This window comes from Psammomys obesus, unplaced genomic scaffold (genome assembly GCF_907164565.1).
Source record: "Psammomys obesus unplaced genomic scaffold, mPsaObe1.curated_primary_1811, whole genome shotgun sequence".
Taxonomy (NCBI): domain Eukaryota; kingdom Metazoa; phylum Chordata; class Mammalia; order Rodentia; family Muridae; genus Psammomys; species Psammomys obesus.
Genome location: NW_026585895.1, coordinates 9853021 through 9878409, shown reverse-complemented (window position 1 = coordinate 9878409; position 25389 = coordinate 9853021). Strand labels below are relative to the sequence as shown.

Genomic DNA, 25389 nt, shown 5'->3' with positions numbered 1-25389 from the left:
TTTTTTTTTTTTTTTAAATTTTAGTTTTTTTCTTCACAATTTATTCATTATGTATCCCGATTGAAGCGCCCCTCCTCAACTCCCCAGTCCTATCTGCCCTCCTTCACCTCATCCCTTTCCCCTAGTCCACAGAAAGGGGGAGTTCTCCACTATTGCCATCTGCCTATAGCTTAAGTCTCATCAGGACTGCTTGAATCCTCTTCCTCCCATAGCCTGGCAACGCTGCATCATCAGGGCAGTTGATATGTTTTAATACAGAATGAATAGAGTACTATTTTTTGGAGAAAATATTTAATAATTAAAGCTAGTTTATAGTTTTCATGAAATTTAAATTTAAAGATTTTTAAAATATATCTGTCAGTTTGATTATACTCTCTAAAATGAGGTTTTTGTATTTATTTTGAGAGTTAAGAGAAGACAGTAATAACTAAGAAAAGAACATAGTAACAGCCATCCTCATTATTCTAAAATGAGCAAGATGGAGACTGCAGACATTTCCTTGATATCATTGATTTTAAATTTAAATTCTTGAGGTTTATTGTTTTACAACACATTAATTAGGTCATGATGGTAAGTTACACTTACAACACCTGGCATGAGTTATGAAGTATAAAGTATGAATAAGTATAAAATGTGATGTTTATAAAATGAAACTGAACTTAGATTGTAAGCAGAACTTAACAGAGTAAAACAATCTCAATATTCATATTAGTTCTTTAGCACATACGTGGTATGATGTGTGTAAAGCATCTGACCTAGCCTTGTAGGGTTTACACTCATGAAGTATTCTATATTCAGAATTAAATAGGTGGCTAAGTTGTTATTTTTAGTAATTTGTGAAATAGTTTATACCAGGTAATATTTTCTAATATATTTATTTAAGTATTTAAATGGCTATTAAAAATCTGTTTCTATAGGTCTCTGAGAAATCATAAGTTGAGTATCACTACTTTTTTTGTTTGTTTCTTTAAAAGGTAAATAGCAAGCTGTATGTTAAATTTTGTTGCAGTTAAATAGAACAATAAAGACGTAGTAGTAAGAAGACAATATTTTTTGGTAGAAAAATGCTAGCATTCTTCATTATTAGATGTATAGTATCAATGTAATCGATCTAGCAGTATTATATTTGGGCTGAAAACACACTTAAATTTGAGACCATATACTGTGTGAGTGAAACATCTTTCATATAGTTCTAAGATGAAATTACCCTTGAATGAATAGCATCTTCATTTATCTTCAAACCTCTCCTGTGCTTTTAGTGAATCTACTCTTTCAACATTCCACAAGAATTACATTATACCGCTATACCAGAGTACCTCTGCAGTGTGAAATAGATTGGTTTGGAAAATGAACGTGGCTTTGCTATAAATTACATTCACAGGTACAAAGGAATTTGTTATTTTGTTTAAAATAGTCACAAATATAATTACAGTCTTAATTTATGTTAAACTACAAATAGAGCTATTACTGTAACTGTATTAGGAACTTAATATGTCTTTTTAAGAATGATACCCAACACTTCTCATTTGTAACATTAGATACATTATTTCAATTATGGGTCTGCAGGTGTTTGATATAAAATGAATTATTTTGTGGATAGATTTGTTCATGGTTTTTAATTTTAAAACATCTCTCTTCGGTAAGGTAGAAAATAATTCTTTAGTTGTCACCACAGATTTTTCTTTGTGTGCCTGTGGAACAGGATAGGAATTAAAATTCAGAATCATTTCATTTTCTACCCTGAAAGTGTCGTTGCCTGCTTGAGAATAAGCCCTGTGAATTCTCACGTAAAGTGTTTTAGCCGTAATTATGATGTGAGCCGTCTTTGTCCTAAAATGTGTGGACTGTGCACTTACCTTGACATGGAGTAGGTTTGTTACTGTGCTCTGTGGGACGTAATAAGCCATAGAAAGTGCTCAGAACTGTTAAGTTTTGATTAATGAAAATCTTTAAAATTTTGAATTTTTTTAACATTTTATTGGCACTTGGCTGATTTACTGCTAGTAAGTAGTTAATGAGAGTATTCTATGTTTAACTTGTAAGACAAATATTAACATATCTTCAAATAAAGAAGAGGAAAAAAGCTAGCTGTTGCTGCTGACTGATAAACATCCAGTTTTGTTTTACAATTACCTCACTAAAGTGAAGTAAGTATATTACATGTCCTTACCATCTGTTTAGCTTACAAAAATTAGATCTTTTGTCACTATTATCGTTTTCAGTTTGGACTAAAACACAACTTTATGTAACTCTTCATAGAGTTTAGGAAGAGCTTTGCTTTCCCTTCACTTCGGTCTTGAGTGCCAGCTGTGCTGTTGGTTTTGTTAGGTTCTTGGTGGACAAGAATTATTCTTTCTCTGTGTTTGTTTTATACTTCTTTTGCTTAATTTTCCCTTAAAGATTTATTTTCATTTATATGTAATTCTAACAGGCAAATCCTGTTTCTTTTTCTATTTTGATTTTGGTTGCTTTTTATAAAGAATCTAATTTTTTTCCAAGCTGTGGTATGTTGATGTATCTAAAGTTGAGTCAGATATTCCAAGAATAGCTTTCATGGGAGTGTGGACTAAGGAAGGTGTTGTTCTCTGATATAATCTGTCTTTATATGTGCTTTGGTAACCGATTTGCCTTACGGAGAGCACCTTTTGCTTATTGAGTTACATTTTCTGATTACTAAATAAGTGAATTGAATTTGTTAGTTTACAAATTCAATTTGTAAATGTGTTTGTTGATGTGTGTAAGCATTGATTTCTTAAAGCACTACTTAATAAGAGGGGATTTTTAACACACTGAGTTTTGGATCCATAAAATTAAAAGAAAAATCCTAATCTTCACTATCTTGCCAGTGCTTTTCAAGAACCTAGTTTTATGCCAAGGATGGGTCGTAAAGACAATCATGATCTGCAGGTACTGATGGAACCTACATTCTGAAGGTTCATCATTCTGCATGATTTTGATAATTACAAAGTAAAAGCTTTATGTCAGTACCATGTGTTTATTTGCTTGCTTTTGCTTTGTTAGAAAAGATTATATAGTTATTATGTGTGTTGAAATAAATCATTACTTTTTTCTCCTGGCGTTTTACTGCTGGATATTATAAAAACAAGCCGTACCCAAAATCGCTTTTGCCAAGGTGTCCCTCATGCCAAGAGCTGCATCTTTGACTTTGGACAAAAGGAGGCAAAAGTTGATGAATTCCCACTTTGTGGCTCTGTGGTGTCAGATCAATATGAGCAACTATCGAGCAGCTATCCTCAGAGCTCTGGAGGTCATCTGTGTTTGTGTCAATAAATCCATGGTAAAGAGTTGTGGCAAAAATGGCTTTCATATTCAAGTGAGGCTGCACCCTTTTCATGTCATCCAGATCAACATGTGCTGTCCTGAGCTGGGGCTGGCAGGCTCCAGACAGGTATGCGTGGTGCTCTTGGGAATCCCAGGGCACAGTGGCCAGGGTTCACATTGGTCAGGTCATTGTGTCCATCCACGTCACACTGCAGAGTCTGCATAGAGCCAGAAGATCCACATCTCAAAGAAGTGGGCCTTCACTAAGTTTAATGCAGATAAGTTTGAAGACCTGGTCCCCGAGAAGCAGCTCATTTCTGATCGCATCACATATATCTCTAATAGTGCTCCCCTACACAAGTAGTGGGCCTTGCATTTTTGAGGGTTCCACAGTGCTCTCCTGTGCCCTACCAGATCATGTTCAGTGATAAGTCTCACATCCAGTCAGAAAGAAAAATTCAGTACTTATATTGTTCTTTCAAAAAATAGTTTATTTTATTTATTCCTGGAGTATCTAAAGATTTTAATTTTAGCCTGCAAATTTGCTTTTTGTTTTATATAAAAATGTAATTACAGTATATAATATTTTTTTTTTCATAAGTAGGTGCCTAAAGTAATAAATACATGGAATCAGCTTTCTTTTGAAGTCATCAAAGTTAGTGTTACTCCTCAGGTGGGTAAACAGGTTACTATCCCCACCACCATCTCCACCACCACTATAAAACCTTATATTGAAGTGCTCTGTGCCAGATGGTATATAAAATAACCTACCTAGGTAGTTGTTTTATTCCAGATGTTAGAAAATTTATAGACATACAGAACTTTCAAGCTGATAAAGTCCCTAAGGTCCACCCAGATGTCCTCTCACCACCAGTTACCAACTTGTAGGGACTCTCATTCTTCTGGCATCTGCTCGTGCTGGTCTTTCTCCTGAGGCAGTTCAACTTGCTTTGAGATCCATTAGATTCTTCTGGGATACTTAACCTGAGGGTGTTAAGGAGTGGGAGAGGCTTATGTGGTCAGGAGAGGAATGGCTGCAGGAATCATTAAAAATCATTAACCTGTTTTCTGGAAATGGATGATTCTTTTGGTTTTAAATTTAATTTAATTGATTCCCCCCCCACCCCCCACGTTTCCTTCTGGAATATTATTAGTATATTTGGTAATAAAGACTTGAAATGTGCTGCGCATATTATTTGGGATGCTGCTGAGCCATCTCTTTTTGTCTTTATAATGTTTAGTCACTTTTAGATGATGTCACCCTCTTGTGCCTCATTATCTTTTATGTTATAACCCATGCTATATAGTAGACTAACAGCCAACATCACCCCATCCCACAAAAGTTTAGACCTTAGTCACAAATGCCTCTTAAATGTGGAAGAATGACTAGGTTGCCTGAGAAAATGATTTTAGTATTTTATACAATGGTATTAAACTTAAATTTGACCTAAATAGCAACCTGTTGCTAGTACTTACCATGTTAGATAGCCTGGTAACAAAACATCGGGATAGGATATACTAAGAAAATTGTTTCATGGTGTAATTTCTTTGAACTGTTTGGAATTAAGTGTCCAATTGAAGAAGAGGAGGTTTAGTCAGCCTAACTTCATTGTTATAACCACGAGTACATTTTTCTCTTCTAAGAATAAAAATAAATATTTTTACTTCAGATAAAAAAACAATGTATTTTAGGTTGCTGTATCATGGCTATTTTATGGAGCAGTTTTGTGGTTAACATTGAGAACAGAAATGAGGGCCTAGAAAGATACCTTAGTGGTTAAGAGCTCATGCTGTTCTTTTATTTGGGTTCTTAGTGTTGGATGGCTCACAACTACCTGTGACTCAAGTTCTAGTGGGATATGTAGCCTCTAACCTCCATGGACACCTACATATGTGTACATCTTCCCTTTCCCCTATACACTTAAAAATATGAAAAAAAGTGAAAGGTAAAAATACTATATTTTAAATAAGATAATTTTTTAAATTTATTACAATTTATTCACATTGTATTCCAGCTATAGCTCCTACTCTCATCCCCTCCCAAGCCCGCCCTCCCTTGTTCCCTCATCTCCTCCTATGCCCCTTCCGCAGTCCACTGATAGGGAGGTCCTCCTCCCCTTCCATCTGACCCTAGCCTATCAGGTCTCATCAGGACTGTCTTTCATAGTCTTCATCTGTGGCCTGGTAAGGCTGCCCCTCCCCCCTCAGGGGGAGGTGATCAAAGAGCAGCCACTGAATTCGTGTCAGAGACAGCCCCTGTTCCCCTTACAAAGGAAGCCCATTTGGAGACTGAGCTGCCATGAGCTACATCTGTGCAGGGATCCTAGGTTATCTCCATGAGTGGACCTTGGTTGGAGTATCAGTCTCAAAAAAGACCCCTGGGCCGAGATTTCTTGGTTCTGTTGCTCTCCTCGTGGAGCTCCTGTCCCCTCCAGGTCTATCTCCCCTTCTTTCATAAGATTCCCTGCACTCTGCCCAAAGTTTGGCTATGAAACAACAACAAATCAAGTAATGCAATTAAAAAATGGAGTACAGAGCTAAACAGAATTCTCAATAGAGGAATACCAAATAGCAGAGAAACACTTAAAAAAATGCTCAACATCCTTAGTCATCAGGGAAATGCAAATCAAAATGGCCCTGAGATTTCACCTCACACCCATCAGAATGACTAAGATCAAAAGCTCAAGTGATAACACATGCTGAAGAGGATGTGGAAAAAGAGCCTCCTCCATTGCTGGTGGGAATGTAAACTTGCACAAGCACTTTGGAAATCAGTTTGGTGCTTTCTCAGAAAATAAGGAATAGTGCTACCTCAAGATCCAGCTATATCACTCCTAGGCATATATCCAAAATATGCTCAAGTATGCAACAAGGACATTTGCTCAGCCATATTCGTAGCAGCTTATTCGTAATAGCCAAAATCTGGAAACAACCCAGATGTTCCTCAGTTGAGGAATGGATACAGAAATTATGGTACATCTACAAAATGGAATATTACTCAGCAATTAAAAACAAGGAAGTCATGAATTTTACAGGTAAGTAGTGGGGGCTGATAAAGATCTTCCTGAGTGAGGTGTCCCAGAAGCAGAAAGACACATATGGTATATACTCACTTAAAAGTGGATATTAGATATATAATACAGGGTAATCATACTAAAATCTATACACCTAAAGAAGCTAAGCAAGAAGGAGGACCCTGGGTAAGATGATCAATCCTCATTCAGAAAGGCAAATGGGATAGACCTTGGAAGATAGAGAAAACAAGGAACAAGACAGGAGCCTACCACAGAGGGCCTCTGAAAGACTCTACCCAGCAGGGTATTAAAGCGAAAATACTACTTTTGAACTTCAGTTTCTTTCCATCCTACAAATAAATACTAGTTAAGTGAGAGCTTTCTTTTACTTTAAAGTTTTCACATTGTTGAATATAATTATGGTATGCTTTGCTTTTTCATTTTAAATATTTGGATGGAAGTGCTGCATAATATCAAACTTCTTTATGAACTTCAGATGAATTCAGAAACTACTTCAGAACCAGTGATAAAGAGTAGATGTATTAATGCTACAAAATCAATCTTTGTCTAACAAGAAGTGTGCTCTAGGTGAATGTCTCCTGTACATTGAGTGCTGTTAAGTTGGTCAAAATTAATAAAAAGTAATAAAAATAAAAGAAATAAACAATTTTGGGTTTAAGTATGGGTTTTTATTGTACAACAGTATAATTCTACTTTTAAAAGGGAACTAAAGTTCTATGGAGTATTGGTTGATATGATTATACATTTAGTATGATTTCATACCATTTGTACCATATTTATTATATTAATGATTGTTAATCAACAGTTGAATATTATTCAGGCCTTTGAAAAAGACTAAATTCTTTCAAACTCTTGCATCATTGAAGGTCTTAGTCCCTCTTAGACTTTCCTTCTTAACAAATGCTTTCTCTTCATATTTCACAGTTAATATGAGCACATTCTCATTTTTTTGTCATTTTTGTGCGTTTGCATCTGCATATGTGTGCATGTGTCTGGAGAGCAGAGGGTGATGTCAGGTGTCTTCCTCAGTCACTTTTTTTTTTTTTTGAGACAGGGTCTCACTGTTTGGTAATTCTGGCAAGCTGGACTTAAACTCAGAAATGCCTCTTCATCTCGAATGCTGAAATTAAAAATTAAAATCATGGACCACCGTGGCCACTTCACCTTATTTTTTAAGATGAGGTCTCACTGAACCTGAAAGTCAGTGAGTGGCTGGACCAGCTGGCCAGTAAGCTTGAGGATTCTGCTTTTCCTCTTCCTCCCACTCTGGGGGCGGGTGGCTCACCCTCTGTACCTGGCTTTTTTATGTGGGTGCTAGGGAGCCAAACTCAGGCCCTCAAGTTTGAGCTGAACTTTTCCTGACTGACGTGTTTCCTCATCCCTTGTCTTTTTACTTTTCTTTCAGTCAGGTTGCAGTCATCACTGATCTCTGCCTCCTTTGTGGGGCAGAGAAAGGTCCAGTTCTCTGACCAGCTCCCTTCCACCCGATTGTTTGTCCTCCGTATCACTAACAACTGCTCTGTCTGTTTCTTCTCACTATGTCTGTTTCCATAGAACATGTCCCTTTTGTAGTGCTGGAGATAAACCAGGACCTGGACTTAGACTCTGCTTCTAAGACTTCACTGCAGGGAAAGGGGAGGGCAGGAATGGCTGAGGTAGGGCAGATAACAGCATCCGCCCTAGTAAACTCTGGGCTGTTTCTGTTGGTGCGCTTAAGTGACATTGCCAGTAAGCAACATCAGATGCTTAGCATCAAGTACTGCACCATTACAAATTGGTCGTGGGAAAATGAAAGAGGTGGTGAGGAGGCCAAAAGAAATAACAAAAAAGGAAAACATAGTCTTTGGCTTTCTAAGATATGTCTTGCTTGGAGAGATCGGATGTACGTAAGTTACAAAATAAAGTAGTCAGGCTATGAGTAAAGGGGATGATTTCTTTTTAGAGGGAAGCCATTTCTGTATTTCTAGAGGACTAGAATTTTTTTAATTTTATTTATTTATTTTTAATTAAATTTTTAAAATATTTTTATCTTAATTTTTATTAATTACACTTTATTCACTTTGTATCCCCTCATAAACCCATCCCTCCTTCCCCATTCTCCAAGCATGCCCCTCCCCAAGTCCACTGATAGGGGAGGTCTTCCTCTCTTTCCTTCTGATCCTAGTCTATCAGGTCTCATCAGGAGTGGGTGCATTGTCTTCCTCTATGGTCTGGTAACGCTACTCCCCCCTCAGAGGGAGGTGATCAAAGAGCAGGCCAATCAGTTCATGTCAGAGACAGTCCCCGTTCCCCTTACTAGGGAGCCCACTTGGATACTGAGCTGCCATGGGCTACATCTGAGCAGTAGTTTTTGGTTTTATCCAAAGAGTCTACCCAGCAGTGTATCAAAGCAGATGCTGAGACTCTTAATCAAACTTTGGGCAGAGTGCCAGGAATCCTATGAAAGATAGTGGGACCTGGAGAGGACAGGAGCTACACAAGGAGAGCAACAGAACCAAAATATCTGGGCACGGGGGTCTTTTCTGAGACTGATCCTCCAACTGAGGACTAGAATTTTAATCGACCTACTTTTAAAATAAGAAAGCTTTATTTCATTATATTCAGACAGGTTTTGGTAATGTAGCCCAGGCTGGCCTGGAACTTAGTTTTACTTAGTCTTACTTAGTTTTAAAGTGGTTAGATGGAATTTTGTATAGGATGTTGTGTTCAGTGCTGTCAACTACTTAATGAGCCCTAAGACTGACTTTTCATTCTGGAAGGGAAAAGGAATCATAGGAAACAGCTCTTAAGAGAGAATTGTATTGGGTATGAGCAGGCTGTTGTATTCATAATAATATGTGATAAATAATAGCCTTGTTAAATAATTAAATATTTAATAATTATTTGAATAATTAATTAATGATTAATTAAATAATTCATGGCAACTCACATTTGACTGTTTTTATTGTTTCATTAACTTGGGAAAACCTTCTAATTTGTATGTGGGAAATAGAACTTCAGTAACTTATGGCTTCTCAGTGAATGAACTATTTTTAGAAAGAACATTAGAAAAGTTTGTAAGAGGAAAAGACAAAGAGAACAAGACGAGCACACTTGAAGTGTTACAAGGAGTGATAGATTTGTAGAGTTGACTTGTGTCCTAAAAATCATTTAAAAATGAATCAGAATGTATGTAATGCAGTTTTGCATATGTGTATTTTTTTTTTTTTTTTTTTTTTTTTTTTTTTTGAGGTGGTGTCACCATGGAGTCCTGGCTGTCCTAAACTCACTATGTACACCAGGATGGCCTTGAACTCAGAGAGCTGCCTGCCTCCTGAGTTCTGGGACTAAAAGCGTGTGCCACCTGGTCCTTTTTTTCCTTCATAAATTCTTCACAAGCATAAGCTTTTAAAGTAGTTGTATAACATTCCAGTTTTGGATGTATAATAATTTATCTAGTATTCCTTTATTGTTAGACATTTAACTTCTTACTAAATTTTTCTTTCATTAAACCAAGTGAAAATGCCTCCTTAAATTCTAAAAATTTTATGTTTATTTATTAGGTGTATATGTGTGTGTGTGTGTGTGTGTGTGAGAGAGAGAGAGAGAGAGAACATGTTACTGTGTATGTATAGAAGTCAGAGAACAACTTGTGGGGTTCTGGTCCTTCACCACGTGGGTTCTGAGGGTCAAACTCAAATTGTCAGGCGCGGTGGCAAGCCCCTTTACTCACTGGCCTATCTCACAGCTCCCAATTTTAAGTCTTAAATGATGAATTAATTATCATAGAAACCACAAATCAGTATTTTGAGTATTACTGGAAAAGACATTGAAGTAGATACAACATTTTGAATTTTCCAGTAAGATGAGAAAGGTGGTGATAATGAATAAAAAAATTAAACCATCAGTATCTTAATGAAATTTTGATATTAGTTATCCATTAAAGAAAGTTAAAGCAATATGTGATATTGCTTATTTACATAAAGTAATGGAAAATGAGAATAACACTTTTTTTAAGTATATGTAATTGTTTCAAGTTTTATTTATTTAATAATGACTTAGTCTTTTTTTAAGTAAAATGATTTTCTGTTTGGAAACTTTAAACTGGCTCATCATTTTCCAGTGGAGTATTACTGTATAGACTATTAAGTTTAGAAAAGGAATTCAGGAAGAGTTCTCTTTAAATATGCTATGTTTTTATTAAAGTTGCTTTATTTCTCTTTATTTATAGGCCTTTTTGCAGATGTGTAATCTGCCTGTCAAAGTGGTGTGTAGGGCAAATGCAGAATATATGTCTCCATCTGGTAAGTGTGTGTGTTTTCTGTTTGTTATTTGATACTGAGGATTGAACCTGAGGCCTTGGACATGCTAGGCGAGTGCTTTACCACGAGCCTTATTTCTAGCCCCTGATGTTAAAGTCCTTAGTGTTTTGGTTTTTGTTTTTTCTGTTTGAAGAATTATTTCCCCGTTGTTATAAGGTATGTAACGATGAAGGCCTATGTCTACTTGCTTATTTCAACTCTGCCATGAGGTGTTTAACGGGAATGTTAAGGACGTATATGATGTCAGCTTTCCTCAGTCTTATGTATAGGGTTTTCCTTATCAGAAAGCAAATCTTAATGAATCTGTTTATTATTCAACATGCCTAAGTGATGTTTCCTATTGAACAGGTAGAAGAAGAAAGCTCAATAAATAATGAAATTGTCACTAGGTCTTGGTTAAAATTAATCACTGAGATGACTTTTTTCCCTAGTGTTTGAAGTATTTTTATTAAAGCTTCACTTTTACTCTTTTAAATGATAAGGATTGTCTGTGTGTTATGCTAGCAGATGTAATGATCAGGATGATCTTTCTTTGTGTTATATGCCAGTAGATTTAACTAATGCTATATAAATAGGATTCAAATAATTTTGGTATAGAAATGCAATGCTGCAAAGCTAATTAAATGTTAAATATAATGTCACAGATTATTTTAACTATAGTTTTGCTGGATCAATACTAAGACAGAACCACTCCTTCATGAATAAGTGATTGTGTGTAATTTTCTCTTGTTTTTTTTTTTTTTTTCTTGGTTGAATTTTATTTCTTTGGGCTTTTTGAGACAGGGTTTCTCTGTGCAACAGCTCTGGCTTTGCTGGAACTTGCTTTGTAGACCAGGCTGACCTAGAACCCACAGAGATCCACCTCCCTCTGCCTCCCAAGTGTTGGGAATAAAGGGGTGTGCAACTAATGCGTGGTTTTATACATACAAAAATTTGTCAATTTTGATATGGTGATTATTTAGGAATTACCTATGTTTATCATTTTCTTTTCACCCTGCCCGTAGGCCTTTCTCCTAAGATATTTATACTTCATTTTGTTTCAAATTAGCATTTCCTTTATCATGATTTGGAGTTAAGGATGCAAATTTTCCTTTAAAAATTCTGCCTGCTTGATATTTAATTATTTTTCTTTTTGTAAAGAGACAAGTGCTCACTCTCTTATTTCTGTGGTTGTGAAGAGATACCATGACCACAGCAGCTCTCATAAAGAAAACCATTGAATTGGTGCTTGCTTACAGTTCAGAGGTTTAGTCCATTATCATCATGGTGGGAAGCATGATGGTATGCAGGCAGACATGGTGCTGGAGAGGTAGCTAAGAGTTCTACATCCAGATCAGCAGGCAGCAGAAGGGAGAGGGAGACACTGGGCCTGGCTTGAGCTTCTGAAACCTCAAAGCCCACCCCCTCCCCCAGTGACACACTTCCTCCAGTACGGCCACACTTCTAGTAGTTCCACTTTCTATGAGCCTATGAGTGCCATCTTCATTCAGACCACCACTCTCACTGTGTTTCTTTGTCCTTCTTGTCCTTCTTTATGTAGACCAGGCTGGCCATGAACTCACAGAGATCCATCTGTCTCTGCCTTCTGAGTGCTGGGATTAAAGGCGTGCGTCACCATATTCAGCTTATCATAGACTTTTAAAGCAGAGAACATCGGGTGGTTAGGGACCTTTTTTGGCTAACAGGAAGTCATTGGTCTTGTTACTTTGTCCAGTTAGTAGCTATTTCCTTGGGGGATTTTCCTTCTCTTTGAACTTCAGCGACTTCATGTGTTGCATGAGATACTCAGATTAGATGCCATCTAAGTTTCTAGGTAGCATTGTCCGAATATACAGACTTGACAACATGTTATTGCTGTCTTTAGAGAAAAAGGAAAGAAATAATTAGGGCTAGAGAGAAGGCTTAGTACTTAACTGTGCACATGCAAGGCTCAGAGTTCAGATCCCCAGCACCCAAACACCGAGCTGGGCATGCCAGCACCTCCTGCAGTCCTAGGGATAGGAAACAGGTGTGCCAACCTAGCTAATCCTTGAGCTCTAAGTCCAGTGATCGACTGTTTCAAAAATCAAACTAAGGTGGATAGTGAGAGAAGAATGATAAAGGACAATGATGGCAACCTTTGGCCTCTGCACATTTATGCTTGCATGAGTGAGTACACTGGTACACACGTGTGCATGTGTACACACACAGACACACAAACGTAGACCTGGACAAAAAAGACAAAAATGATCGGGAGTGACTCCTGTCTAAAATGAGAAACAACACACAGCTCCACTTTGCCGAGAATTGTCTTGCTACAGTTTTCACTTAATACCTGCGGTAAAGACTGCGCATGACTGCGGTTAGACTAGTGAGAAGAGGAGGATCATCCACTTCTCTTCTGTGGCTTGAACTTTTACTGTGTTCCTTTATTACATGTATATGCACATCAGCTGACCAGCCACATTGTTTCCCTGCTTTATTACTACAAATGCTTCACATATGTATGTGGGTGTAGGTGAGGGTGTGTCACATGTGAGAAGCAGAGTTGAAATGTCTTTCTTTGTAGCTCTCCACCATTTTGTTGATTTTTTTTTTTTCTTTTGAAATAAGATTTCTGAACCAGTAGTTTACCATTTGGCTAGACTAATTGACTAGCCAGCCGTGGGATCTTTCTGTCTCCATCTCTTAGTGCTGGGGTCACAGTGCTCTTGGCCTTTCCTGAGGGGCCTTGGAGTCTGAACTAGGTCCTCATGCTTGTGCAGCAAGCACTAACCTCCGCTCCAGCCCCATTTAATGTATCTTCAAGAAAACAAAGTACTCACCTCTAGGAACTTGAAACGAATTCTTGAAAAAGAAATATTCTGTTTCTAAAAATGTTATTCTTCAGGGGGCTGGAGACATGAGCTCGTGCGCCTCTCCTACAGAACCAGAGTTCAGATCCCAGCACCCATGTTCTGTGGCTTAAAATCACCCATAGCTCCAGTTCCTATCCTATTCCTTTCATTCTATGGATACTGTCATTCATGTATATGTATGTGTACACACATCCACACACATCAAATAATAAAAATCTTACACTTCATATTTCATTATATATTGTCTAGGCATGAAACAGTTTTTTTTTTTCCCCAAAATGGCAGATGACTTGTATTTACTCCAATAAAGATCTTTTCTAAGTCAAAACAAAACAATATGGCCCAAATCCCAGTGTTTATCCAGTTTAGATATTCTCTCTCTTTCTCTCTCTGAGTTATAAAGCAGTAGAAACAATACACCATTGGTAAGAGGGAAAAGCCTTCTAAATCTCTCTAGTGAGTGTTGTGTGTCAAAGGCTTGCCTTTTCTTTGTAGTGTTATACCATAGATGCAGATGAAGCTTTTATTGCTGCCAGGCACCTCATCCATTACCCTCAGGCTGACCGAGCCAGAGACGTGAAGATACTCGAGTAGCTGGAGAAAGCCTGCTGTTAGTGTGAACTCTGGTTGAACTAAATCTGACAGCATGTTCCATCTTTTCACATTTGGAGTGGACTAGCTTACTATGTAGAGATTTAATAATTGTATTAAGCATTAGTGTTTATCAAAATGGAATATTACTCTCTAATGTGGCATTTGGTTAAAGATACCAGTTTTCTTTTTCTCTTTCTCTCCCTCACCCCCCTACTGAGATGTGAAACTAAGGCCTCATGCAGGCTGGTCAAACACTAGCTCTAAGCTGAGTGATGTCCCTTGGTGTTCACATTTTCATAAGCATACTGTTTTGTTCTTTTTTTTCTCTCATGTGTTGGGAGAACATAACTCAAACTAGCATACTCTCTAAGATGGTAAATTCTTTGAGTCATTTATTTATGTACTAAATATACTACTTCAGTAGGTATCAGATTTAAAATTAGAAATCATAAAAGAAATCTTTTGAAAACTACCTTTACCTGCGCTTGGAAGACAGAGGCAGGTGGATCTCTGGGAGTTTGAGGCCAGTATAATTGACACAGTGAGTTCCAGGTCAGCCAGGACTACAGAGTCAGACCCTTTTTTTGAAAAGGAAAAACTACTTTTCAATATAGATTGAGGTTTTACACTGTACCCTAATGAGAAATTCCATTTAAACTTCTTTTGAAAGTTTTAACTCATCTTGAACTAGTGTCTTGGCTTGGTCCATGTAATTTGAGTAATTATTATAATGTTAGCTCTGAAGTGAGAATGTAGTGATGTGTTGATATATCCAGGCAAGAACTCTAAATGAATCTACTTGTACTTTTTTCTTCTCCCTGCATGAATTTTAGTTGTTTTTTAATTTTGAGAAAGAATTTTACTTTCAAGGCTGTTCTTGACCTTAGAATCCTCCTACGACAGCCTCCTGAGCTCTGGGATTAGAGTGCTGTGCTACTGTGCTTGGCTCTTTTGTTTTAAAATTTATTGACAGTCATTGCTTAAATGACTTAGACTTCAGCAGATGTTTCTGGCTCTAATTTTACAGTATTTCTTTATGAATAAAACATTTTGAGTTTCTTATTTTTATTTTTTATTTTTACTAGCACAAACTTTAATTTATTGAAACTGTTTGTTTTCTCACGTCTTTTCTCCCTCAACAGGAAAAGTACCTTTTATTCATGTGGGAAATCAAGTAGTATCAGAACTTGGTCCAATAGTCCAATTCGTTAAAGCCAAGGTAATGAAAAAAATAGTCAGTGCATTTGACCACAACCGCTTTGGAGTGAGTTTTTCATATCCTCTAGTGTATCATAACATGTTTATTGATTTTACCCTAGCTTTATAAAATGCTGATGTAAATTATTAGAAATTTTTTCTAAACTATAAGTTGGGTGCTTCTTCATAATATAAATCAAAATAGCAAGGATGTAGGTTGATTTTTAGAAAATGGCAGATAATTTTCTAACAGGGTAATGAGAATTTCTGTCATAAATGGAACCTTTAAATTCTTATTAAAGAGCTGGTTGATCTTGAGAAGGGAGATTTAGGATATGTTTTGAAGTTGAAAGTATTAAGTTACCTACTTGAGTGGTTCTTTCATTTGTTTAATTTAGATTTTAACTGTTAAGAAGCATTTTCCTTAATATTTAGGGAAACATTCTTCCAGACTTTAATGTAGATAGAAAATCAGATCATACTGTTATGTGCTATTTTATCCTGTAAAATTACCAATATATTTAAAATGATTTTATATTAATGACTACACACAGATGCATATCTTTAAAATTGTTACATGAATCTCTGTTGTATTGCACACATTATATAGTTCTTAATGGGCATTTGGATAGGGACCATTTATTTTGCTACTTATGAGTGCTAAAATAAATTTTCTTTTGCATATACCTGTATACTTGTTCCATTAAGATAAATTTCTAAGACAGGTATGGTGGCATATACCTTAATCCCAGCACTCAGAAATTAGAGTCGGGCAGATCTCTGTGACTGTGAGGCCAGCTTGGTCTACATAGTGAGTTCAGACTAGCCAGGTCTACATAGTAAAACTCTGAATCAAACACAGCAAACAGAAAGAAATTCGTGCAAGTGCTATCGGGATGCTTTGGCACACACTGTCTAATACTACGGAGCAGACTGTCAGTTTGAGCTAAAGGCTATATCGTTTAATGTACCTCTCCATGTCTACAGTATCTAGAGAGTTTGGACATCATGCCTTTCTCCTTGTGATGTCTTCACCAACACTGGCCTTTTTTCTTTGCTCATATTTTAAGTAGCACATATTTTGGCATTTCTTTTGTTTTTAAGATTTATTTCTGAAAAATATAGGGTTTATTACTGACCATTGTTTCCTCCTTTATGAAGTAATTCTTCCTAGAATTTTGTCTATTGGAAATATATTTTTATATAGTGACAAATTAATACTACTTAGTGATTGACTATTATGTGTGTATATTTTTCCTTATTTATTTTTTGTGGTGGGATTTCTCTGTGCAGCCTTGGCTGTCTGGGACTTGCTCTGTAGACCAGGTGGCCTCCAACTCAGAGATCCACCTGTGTCTGCCTCTTAAGTGCTGGGATTACAGGTGAGTGCCACCATTGCCACTGCCCAGCTCGGGTATACTTTTATATGCAGTAGTTTTGTGTTTAGTAAAAAGTGTTATGGAAATTAGTCCATTGGAAATTACATGTTATATTACTTGTTATAATAGTAAGATGAATGAAATATTTTGTGTATTTAATATGATGCTCTTTTAAAATTTTTCAAAATTCCCTTTAGGGCCATTCTCTTAGTGATGGCTTGGATGAAGTCCAAAAAGCAGAAATGAAAGCTTACATGGAATTAGTGAACAATATGCTGCTGACTGCAGAGGTATAAGATTCTATAAGCCTTGAAATAAAATACAGTCTTGTATAATCTGTATTTGCATTTAAATTTTTCCTTATGGGCTACCTTAAAGCCATGAAAAGTGGGACTCTCAGGCTGGGGTGGTAAACTGAGTCATTTGATCATTATCTGTAGTGCTTTTCTTGATGTTTGCGGCTCTAGTTTTTCTACTCACTGTTTTACTTTAGCCATTTAAAGTTTACTTTATTAATATACATAAAATAATGTTTAGACATATGTTCTGTAAAAAAGAAATGTTTTCTGTAAAGAACTGCCAATAAATTTAATAATTCTGTGTAGTAAATTAGCCAAGAAATGGGGGGGGGGGGGAACTCATATATTTGATTTACAAAGTTGGCTTCTTAGGAATTACTCTGGCAAGAAATAACTTTGACCCTTTTCTTTTCAGTATTTTAAAGTTTCAGTGACTGTTCTTTTGTTCCTAGTTGTATCTCCAGTGGTGTGATGAAGCTACGGTAGGGGAGGTGAGTGGTTCTGCAGCATTCATCTTAATTAAAATTTAATGAGAAAACACTTTTGCTCAGAATCGCAAGTCCCTGCTCATAAATGAAACATTGTGGTTTATACCATTAGTGATACAGTTTTTCACTTACTTTAATTTTGCTTGCACATACATTTTAGGGAAGCTATGTGTCATTGTTTGATAGAACTGGTTGTAAAGTACATAAAGTTTATATATTTTTAAAGGGAATAATTTAAAATTTTAATTTTTTATATTTAAGCTATATATCCCCCCTCCCCCAGTTGTTTTATTTGTACTCTCTGGAAATACATACTTTTTACAATTGTTTATAAAATGCATTTTTTTAAAAAAGGAAGGATTCTGCATTTCACAAAGTCTTTTTACTTTAGATCACTCATACTAGGTATGGATCTCCTTACCCTTGGCCTCTGAACCACATTTTGGCTTATCAAAAGCAATGGGAAGTGAAACGTAAAATGAAGGCTATAGGCTGGGGTAACAAGACTCTGGACCAGGTCAGTACACAGACACAGTGAAGTTTACAGAAGCTTCAGCCCCTGTGAAGTAAAATTGACAACACTTTACCAGTGTAATATCGTAACATAAATAGCCAGATACTTGCTGCTGTTCTCTCTTGTGAGATGTAGTTTTATTTGTTTTGTGAAATGTTTATTTGCTTATAGAATATGTGATAAATAAAATTTTCTGAAATCCTACCACCTCAGAATTGCCTCTTCTCCTTTGAAGAATATTTTTCTAGATGTCTTAGTAATACTGTCCTCAAATGGGATCATATTATGCCTGCTGTTTTATAACTTGATTTTCCTAAACTTTCCCTAAACAGTACATTGTGGGAATCTTTTATGTCAGTAAATAGATCTGTAGCATCAGAGCTTTAAAAAAACTTTATTAAGTATAGTAGTTAACATACCTGGGTTTTTGGGGGTGAGGGGATCCTAAGTTTTCTAATGTAACAAAAAATGAAAACAGTAAATTTTCAGTCATTAGGTTGAGCATCTTGAAGCTAATGGGTGTTCTTGTTGCCAAAGCTACCCCTGATTTCTAGCCGGCCATCTCACTGATGTGTGCTAGAACAGGGCCTAGCAAGTGACTGGGGAGAGTGAGGTGAGTCTGCGGCAGCTGTCAGCTGCCCTTTATATGGAGCTGCCGCCTTGCCCCACCCCTTCAAAGATGAGCGAGATCATTGACTGTGGACTCAGGAAAACAATGCTTAGGGAATAAAATTCTTTTTTATTAAAGTAACTTTTTTTGTTAAAAAGTGATCTAACTTAAATGTACTTGTATTTAATCGTCTTTCATTCTCAAATTCCCATAAATATCAAAAGCATTATTTATGTCATGTACCTGGTCTGTGGTCTTAAAAAGTTAAGCTGACTCTGTTTTTGTCATGAACTATGATACAAATAGTCTTACATACTTTTTATTGTTTTGCTAATTTGGATTTTTTTTTTTTTTCTTTTTGGCTCACTGCCTGTGCAGGTCTTAGAAGATGTAGACCAGTGCTGTCAAGCCCTTTCGCAGAGACTGGGAACACAACCTTATTTCTTCAATAAGCAGTAAGATGTTTTGTCATTGTGATGTGGCTTTGCTTTGTATAGAGGTTCCACATGTCTTGTGTCACAAAGGCAGGGTTTTTCTCAGAACTTCTGGCTCTGCTTTTCTTGCACCAGCTGTGCAGCTCTACTTCTTGTGCCAGGAAGGGGCTCCAGTCCCCTCGTCATGTCATGGATGGCGGAGGCCTCTGTACACAGGTATTACTCTCACGCAGCAGGGTTCATTGCCGAGATAACATACATAAAAGACTTATCAAAGTTTATTTTTGTACTCATAAACACTGATCTCTTCTTTGGCTCTTAGGCATAGTGCTGGCTCTGGGAAACAGATTTCTAAAATCTAGTCCTTATCATTGAGTTTTCTTCAGGTCAGTCTTGTAGATCAATCACATTTTCTGTAATTTCACAAAGATTTTGATAGAGCTAATTCAAGATGCTATGAAAATACAAACTATTAAAATCTTTCTTTTTGGTTTTGTTGAGACAGGGTTTCTCTGTGTAGCCCTGGCTGTCCTAGACTCACTTTATAGACCAGCCTGGCCTCCAACTCACAGAGATCCACCTGCCTCTGCCTCCCAGATTGCTGTGCGTGCTTCTAAGCATGTGCCACCACACTCGACCAAAATCTTAAACTTTCAAGTAAAAAAAACAAAAAACAAAAACCATGAATGTGCTGTTAACACAACCTCAGTCTGTAGTGAATGATGCTCAAGGACCAGAGAGTCATCAAGAAAAGCAACAGAATACTCAGATGGACCAGAACTGTTTATCCCTTAAAGATATGAAGATACTCTTAAATCTAGACATTAGGGAATATAGATCTAATATATGTATGTATTAAATTGAGTAATTCACGTTCTATTACAATTTTTAAAATAATGCTAACATAGGCAAAATTTTTCCTTCATTAAAAATTATAATTTTAATGCATTGAAAATAGTTGTCCGTTCTATAAATCCAGTATAAAATGAGCTTAAATTAATACTTTAATCTCAGTGGCTTTCTTAAGAACACTAACACTATCATTGTATTGGCTCATTATTAAACAATGTTTTTAGGTTGATAATTTTTTTCTTTCCATGTGTTTTTGTGTGGTATACGTGTATGTGTGTGTGTATGTGTATGGTGTGCATGCGTGTGTATGAGCGTGTTTGTGTGTGTAAGCCTGAGACTGCTGTGAGGAACCTTCTTCTGCCTTGAGATGGAGTCTGTAGGGTCTCTTACAGTCAAATCCAGAGCTGGTTGACAGGGCTCCTCTCACAGGCTAGCTTGCTGGGAGGTTCTCGTCTCTGCCTTCCGAGCTGGGACGACAGGGGAACCCTGTGCCCACCTGTCACTTATGTGTGCACTCGGGTCTGAATTGCTAATGTGGGATATGCTTTAAATAGTGAGTGATCTCCTGCCCCTAGGATGATTCTTTTTAATTAAAAAATATATTTATTTTTGTGTGTGCCTGCTTGCCTGGTTGGTAGCTGGTTCCTGCAGAGCCAGAGAGCACTGAATCCCATAGGACTGGAATTAGGGCTGTGTTGTGGGTGCTGGGAACCAAATCTGGGTCCTTTGGAAGAGCAGGTGGTGCTCTAAGCCACTGAGCCATCTCTGCAGCTCCAGTAATTTAAACAGTTTATTTTAATCTCTGTTTATATGACTGGTTGTGTGCATGTGAGTGCACATGCTTATGGAGGCCAGAGCCTGGAGCTAGAGGTCACAGGTGATTGTGAGTTGTGACTTGGGTACTAGGAGCCAACCAGGCCCTCCCCAGGAGCAGTGGCCTCCTAGATTTTTAAGGACTTATGTGCTATGATTTCTATTCTTCAGAGACATTCATCTTCTGTAGCCTTTAGAGTAAAAATGAATATGACAACAATTTGGAAATGGCTCAGTTGCATCATTTTTTAACATGAGTAATATAAAAATACACACACACACACACATATAACATACATACGACTCGGCATATAAGATGATGTTAAGGTAAAAGTTGGGGCCTGTAATCTCTGTGCAGAAGGCCTGTGGGATCCACCAGGCCGGGAGGTTAGGGCTTGTGCAGCAGTGCTGTGGTTTCAGTGGTTCGTCCCTTCCACAAAGAATACACCCACATGCTAGTATTGTGTAGTTGTTTCTCTTTCTGATACTGGATTCTCAGTAGCTCGAAAGTTGAGAAGGGGTATCTATTTCATGTTTTGAAGTCTATTATTCTTATTTACTAGTGAGTTTTGTTGCACATGCTGTCCTTTGTAGAGGGCAGCAGAATAATTTTTAGGTAAAGTCATTGTCAAAGTGTTATTAACTAGGGATCTTTTAACATGTAATTTAGAGGAAAATTAAAAGTAATACTTTTGTTAATCAGTTATATTTAACTTACAAAAGAAATTGAAATTTAGAGAGTTGCAAAACAGAACACATGCATTTGATGGTTAATTGGTATTTAAGAAGTCAGTATTCAAAATTTTGCCTTATATGATACTAGCCAACAATTGTGATTGAAGAATATATTTAATTTTTAATTGTACCTAATCTTTTTATTTTATTTAATTTTTGGAGATAAGGGGACTACTGTGTAGCCCTGGGACAAACCTTTTTTTCATTTATCTCTGGCAGACGTAATTTCTTTGTGAGACACAGTATCTTAGCTGGTAAGGTATTAGCTTAAGATACATAGATTAGATTCTAAATTAGAAGCCTTGAATCCTACCCTTGGCTCTCACATATATTGAACAGTGACAGATTTTCTTTTTCTTTGTAGCCTACTTTTACTTTCTAAAATTAAAACCACCTCACTGGTGCTCTTGATAAAAGAATTAATCTTTGCTTTTAGAAAGAGAGGAAAAAGAAATTAAAGGAAATCTTATGGCAAGAACAGTAAGTGAGAAAGAAGACACTTACCTTATTTAACCTTTAGTAGCTGTTTTGAAGCTCACTATTATGTGTGTGTGATATTATGTTTAGCAGTTTGAAGACATGGCACAATAAATACTATTAGAAAAAAAATTAGGGCCAGTCGGTGGTGGTACATGCCTTTAATCCCAGCACTTGGGAGGCAGAAGCAGAGGATCTCTATAAGTTCGAGGCCAGCGTGGTCTACAGAGTGAGTTCTAGGACATCCAGGACTACACAGAGAAACCCTGTCTCGAAAAACCAAATAAAGATAGAAAAAAATTAGGAGACACCTAGACAGAATTAATGGTTTTGGAATTAGATGATGCTATAAAGACTATCATAGAAATCGACATGATAATAATAAATTAGGAAAAAAGAATGGGCAGGAGAAAATTTTTAAATAGAAAAGATTAGGAAAATGTTCACATTTTGCAGTACTGTTTTCATTTTGATATTCAAATGAAAGAATAAATATCAACAGAAAGTTTGATGATTCAAGATAAGGTAGCAGGACTTTAAGACTGTGTCATTTTAGAAGATTTTTCTAATAAAAAGTCTGCCGAGATGAAGGCAATAATACCTTTAAAATATCTTACAGATCATAGGAAGAGAAATGGCATGTGTGAGCACTAGCCTCATACCCATACACAAAATCACAGCCCTCAGAGACCCCTTTAAGTACAAGAATGGAAAGTAATATTGTTTTTCTTAGTATAACAAAGACATTTAAGAGCAGATACATGATGGTCCTGGCACGATTCAACAATATATTGTACAAGTGCTGAGTAAAGTAAATTTTTGAGAATGTTTTTACCTTATGTGTATGTGCAGGGATCATGCTTGTGGGTGAAGGTCAGAGCACGGTTTTGGGAGTTGGTTCTCTCCTTTTTGCAGTGTGAGGCCCAGGGATTGAGTTTGTGTTACCAGGCATGCAGCCCAGCCCCTTTGCTTGCTGAGCCATCTCTCTGCCACAAGTGTATTTTTTGTTGCTTTGTCCTTGTCTTTCCTAAGAGTTGCAGGTTTTCTGAACCTGTTGCCTTTGGGGTGAGGGGTGCAAATTCACATTTAGAAAAATTGGCGCTTTTAAGGCTGGTTTAATGAGTTTTAAGAAGTTCATATATTGTGTAACTTAGTAAATTAATAACTTTTAATAACTTATTTATTTCTGTGCAGCAGGGTGGGTGGAAGCTGATTTTCTTCTTCTAATGTGTGTTCCTGAGATAGAACGCAAGTCATCAGGCTGGACAGCAGTGTTTAATCCTGTACGACTATCTTGCCAGTCTCACAAGTGTCCTTTTTAAAAGGAATTGTGTGCATTGGTAATTTATAAAAATCACAGTCAGTTCATGTGCATCACTGAAATTTGTAAGATTTGTAGGGCCTAACGGCAAACACACTTGGGAGGCAAAGGCGGGTGAACTTGTGAGTTCCAGGTTAGGCCTACATAGAAAGTTGCAGGCCAGCCAGGGCTACTTAAGGAAACATTGTCTCAGATTTTAAGGGTTATCCGAAATGTACTTTGATAATGTGTTTGCTTTGTTTGGTTCAGTTATTATCCCACTTCCTCATAGACTATAAACTATAAAAAGCAACTTTGAAGTAGCTATGGTCGCACTGTCAGCCTTTGTATGCACATAGCCATGTATACAAATTCAGTGCCACTGGAGTTTCACAGCTGTATGACATTTTGATCTCTTAAAGGATACTTCTGACCCACACTAATTTGAACACAGACTCACTGTTGACCTCATCCAGAGCCTTCGCTTACTAATAAAGAAGGTCCAGCCAAACAAGAAGTGAAGGAAGATTGACACTCTAATTGGATTAAATCAGTCAGTCCCCACGTGCAAGACCTCTCTTTTTAAGACATGTGTTAGGGATGGAGGGAAGTTAGTGTTTATATAACTTCTAGTCAAGTACCTTAACCTGCCTCTATCCATTTCGTGGCCTTGGTTCTTTGTAAGGATATTTGTAAGGAGTCTTCGTTTCTGATGGAAAAAATGATGGTTCCATTAAGTTCAAGGGCACTTGTAATTTAAAAAAAAAAAGCCATCTTTTGTGTGCCTTTTTTAACATGACCATAGTTGCGTATTTTATTTTATTTTCAGATAAGAATTTGCTCTCTAACCCAAGATCCCCTTGAATTGACTGTGTTTCTGACTGGGTCCAAGTGTGGCAGTTTCTGGCGTGTGCCAGGTCGCACGTGTCACTTCAGATAGTACTCCATCATTGCACCAAAAGAGGGAAGAAGGCAAAAGGTTGTGAACAACTATTGTTAGAGGAAAAGATCCCACATTCTGCAGGGTACTGCCTTCTTATCCTTTTCTTTCTTTCATTTATGAAATCCTAGAGATCACATACACTGTACTAAGAACTAGGGATGCAAAATTTCAGGCATTGCTGCCTTTAAAACTTACCAATCCTGGTGAGGAAAACAGTTCAGTCAATGCAGTTGTAGAGTAGAATAAGAAACACATCACCTTTTCAGTGATGTAAGGAGTACCCGGAGAGCCTGCTGTGTGTGTGTGTGTGTGTGTGTGTTCGTTATATGTCTTAGAATATCTTTTTTTTTCCTTTAGCATAGTACTGGAATATTGGAAACTTTATTTATTTGTTAATTAAAATAATAAATGCAGTTAAGTAATTCTTCCAGAACAAGTCACACAACTATCAAGTCATAGGGTTTTTTTCATGTTTTAAAATGGGAAAAAACCTATCAAGTTGTGGTAGGATTTATTCCTGTGACTTTTTCTTTTAAATTGATGAATAAAATGTCTTTTTTAAATAGGATGCTTTCTAACAGAAGAATGAGGGCCCTCTCATGCTTCTGTCATCTTTATTTCATTTTAGGCCGACTGAACTCGACGCTCTGGTGTTTGGCCACTTGTACACCATTCTCACCACCCGCTTGACCAGTGATGAGCTTTGTGAGAAGGTGAAACACTACAGCAACCTCCTTGCTTTCTGTAGGAGAATTGAACAGCACTATTTTGAAGACCGGGGTAAAGGCAGATTGTCTTAGACTTGTACATCAATTATTACTTTAAAAATCTTACTTCTGAAATATGTATTACTTGAACAATATGATAGCAGTTTCAGAACTTCAAAACCAAAAACTGTTTTTTGAAACCTCAAAAAATTGCATATTGTCATATACTTGTTCTTTGTACTGTTCTTTGTGTACACCTTCATTTTGAATTGTTTGATTTGTTACATTATATTCTATATCTTGACATTTTGTTTCTTTATGAGCATATAAAAATAAACCTTAAGCAACTGTGGTTGTTTCATTTTCTTTGATCTTTTTGGCTATTCACTGAACTTCTTATGTGTAGAATAAACAACTCTCTAAGGAAAGCAGTTGATGTGTGTGCTCTGAGAGTAGTCAGTACATGGTGAAACTGATCGTGGGAAGGTTATTTAAAAATGTGCACTGAGAAAGCACAGGTGACGCAGGTCATCCAGTGAGCCACAGACTGAACATGCTTCTCACCTAAATTGAATTAAATGCTATTTCACTA

General features: G+C 36.9%; 1 protein-coding gene and 1 pseudogene across 1 annotated transcript; both read left to right on the top strand.

Annotated features, from left to right (window-relative positions):
* The first annotated feature begins 1290 nt into the window (after positions 1-1290).
* Mtx2 (metaxin 2) lies at positions 1291-25168 on the top strand. The gene is made up of 8 exons (XM_055600553.1): positions 1291-1381; positions 10528-10600; positions 15192-15268; positions 16823-16915; positions 17377-17415; positions 17804-17929; positions 18915-18991; positions 24719-25168. The coding sequence occupies exons 2-8, from the start codon at positions 10540-10542 to the stop codon at positions 24888-24890; spliced, it is 645 nt and encodes a 214-aa protein (XP_055456528.1). The 5' UTR covers positions 1291-1381; positions 10528-10539; the 3' UTR covers positions 24891-25168.
* Positions 3099-3646, top strand: LOC129671586 (60S ribosomal protein L10-like; annotated as a pseudogene).
* Positions 25169-25389: the final 221 nt, after the last annotated feature.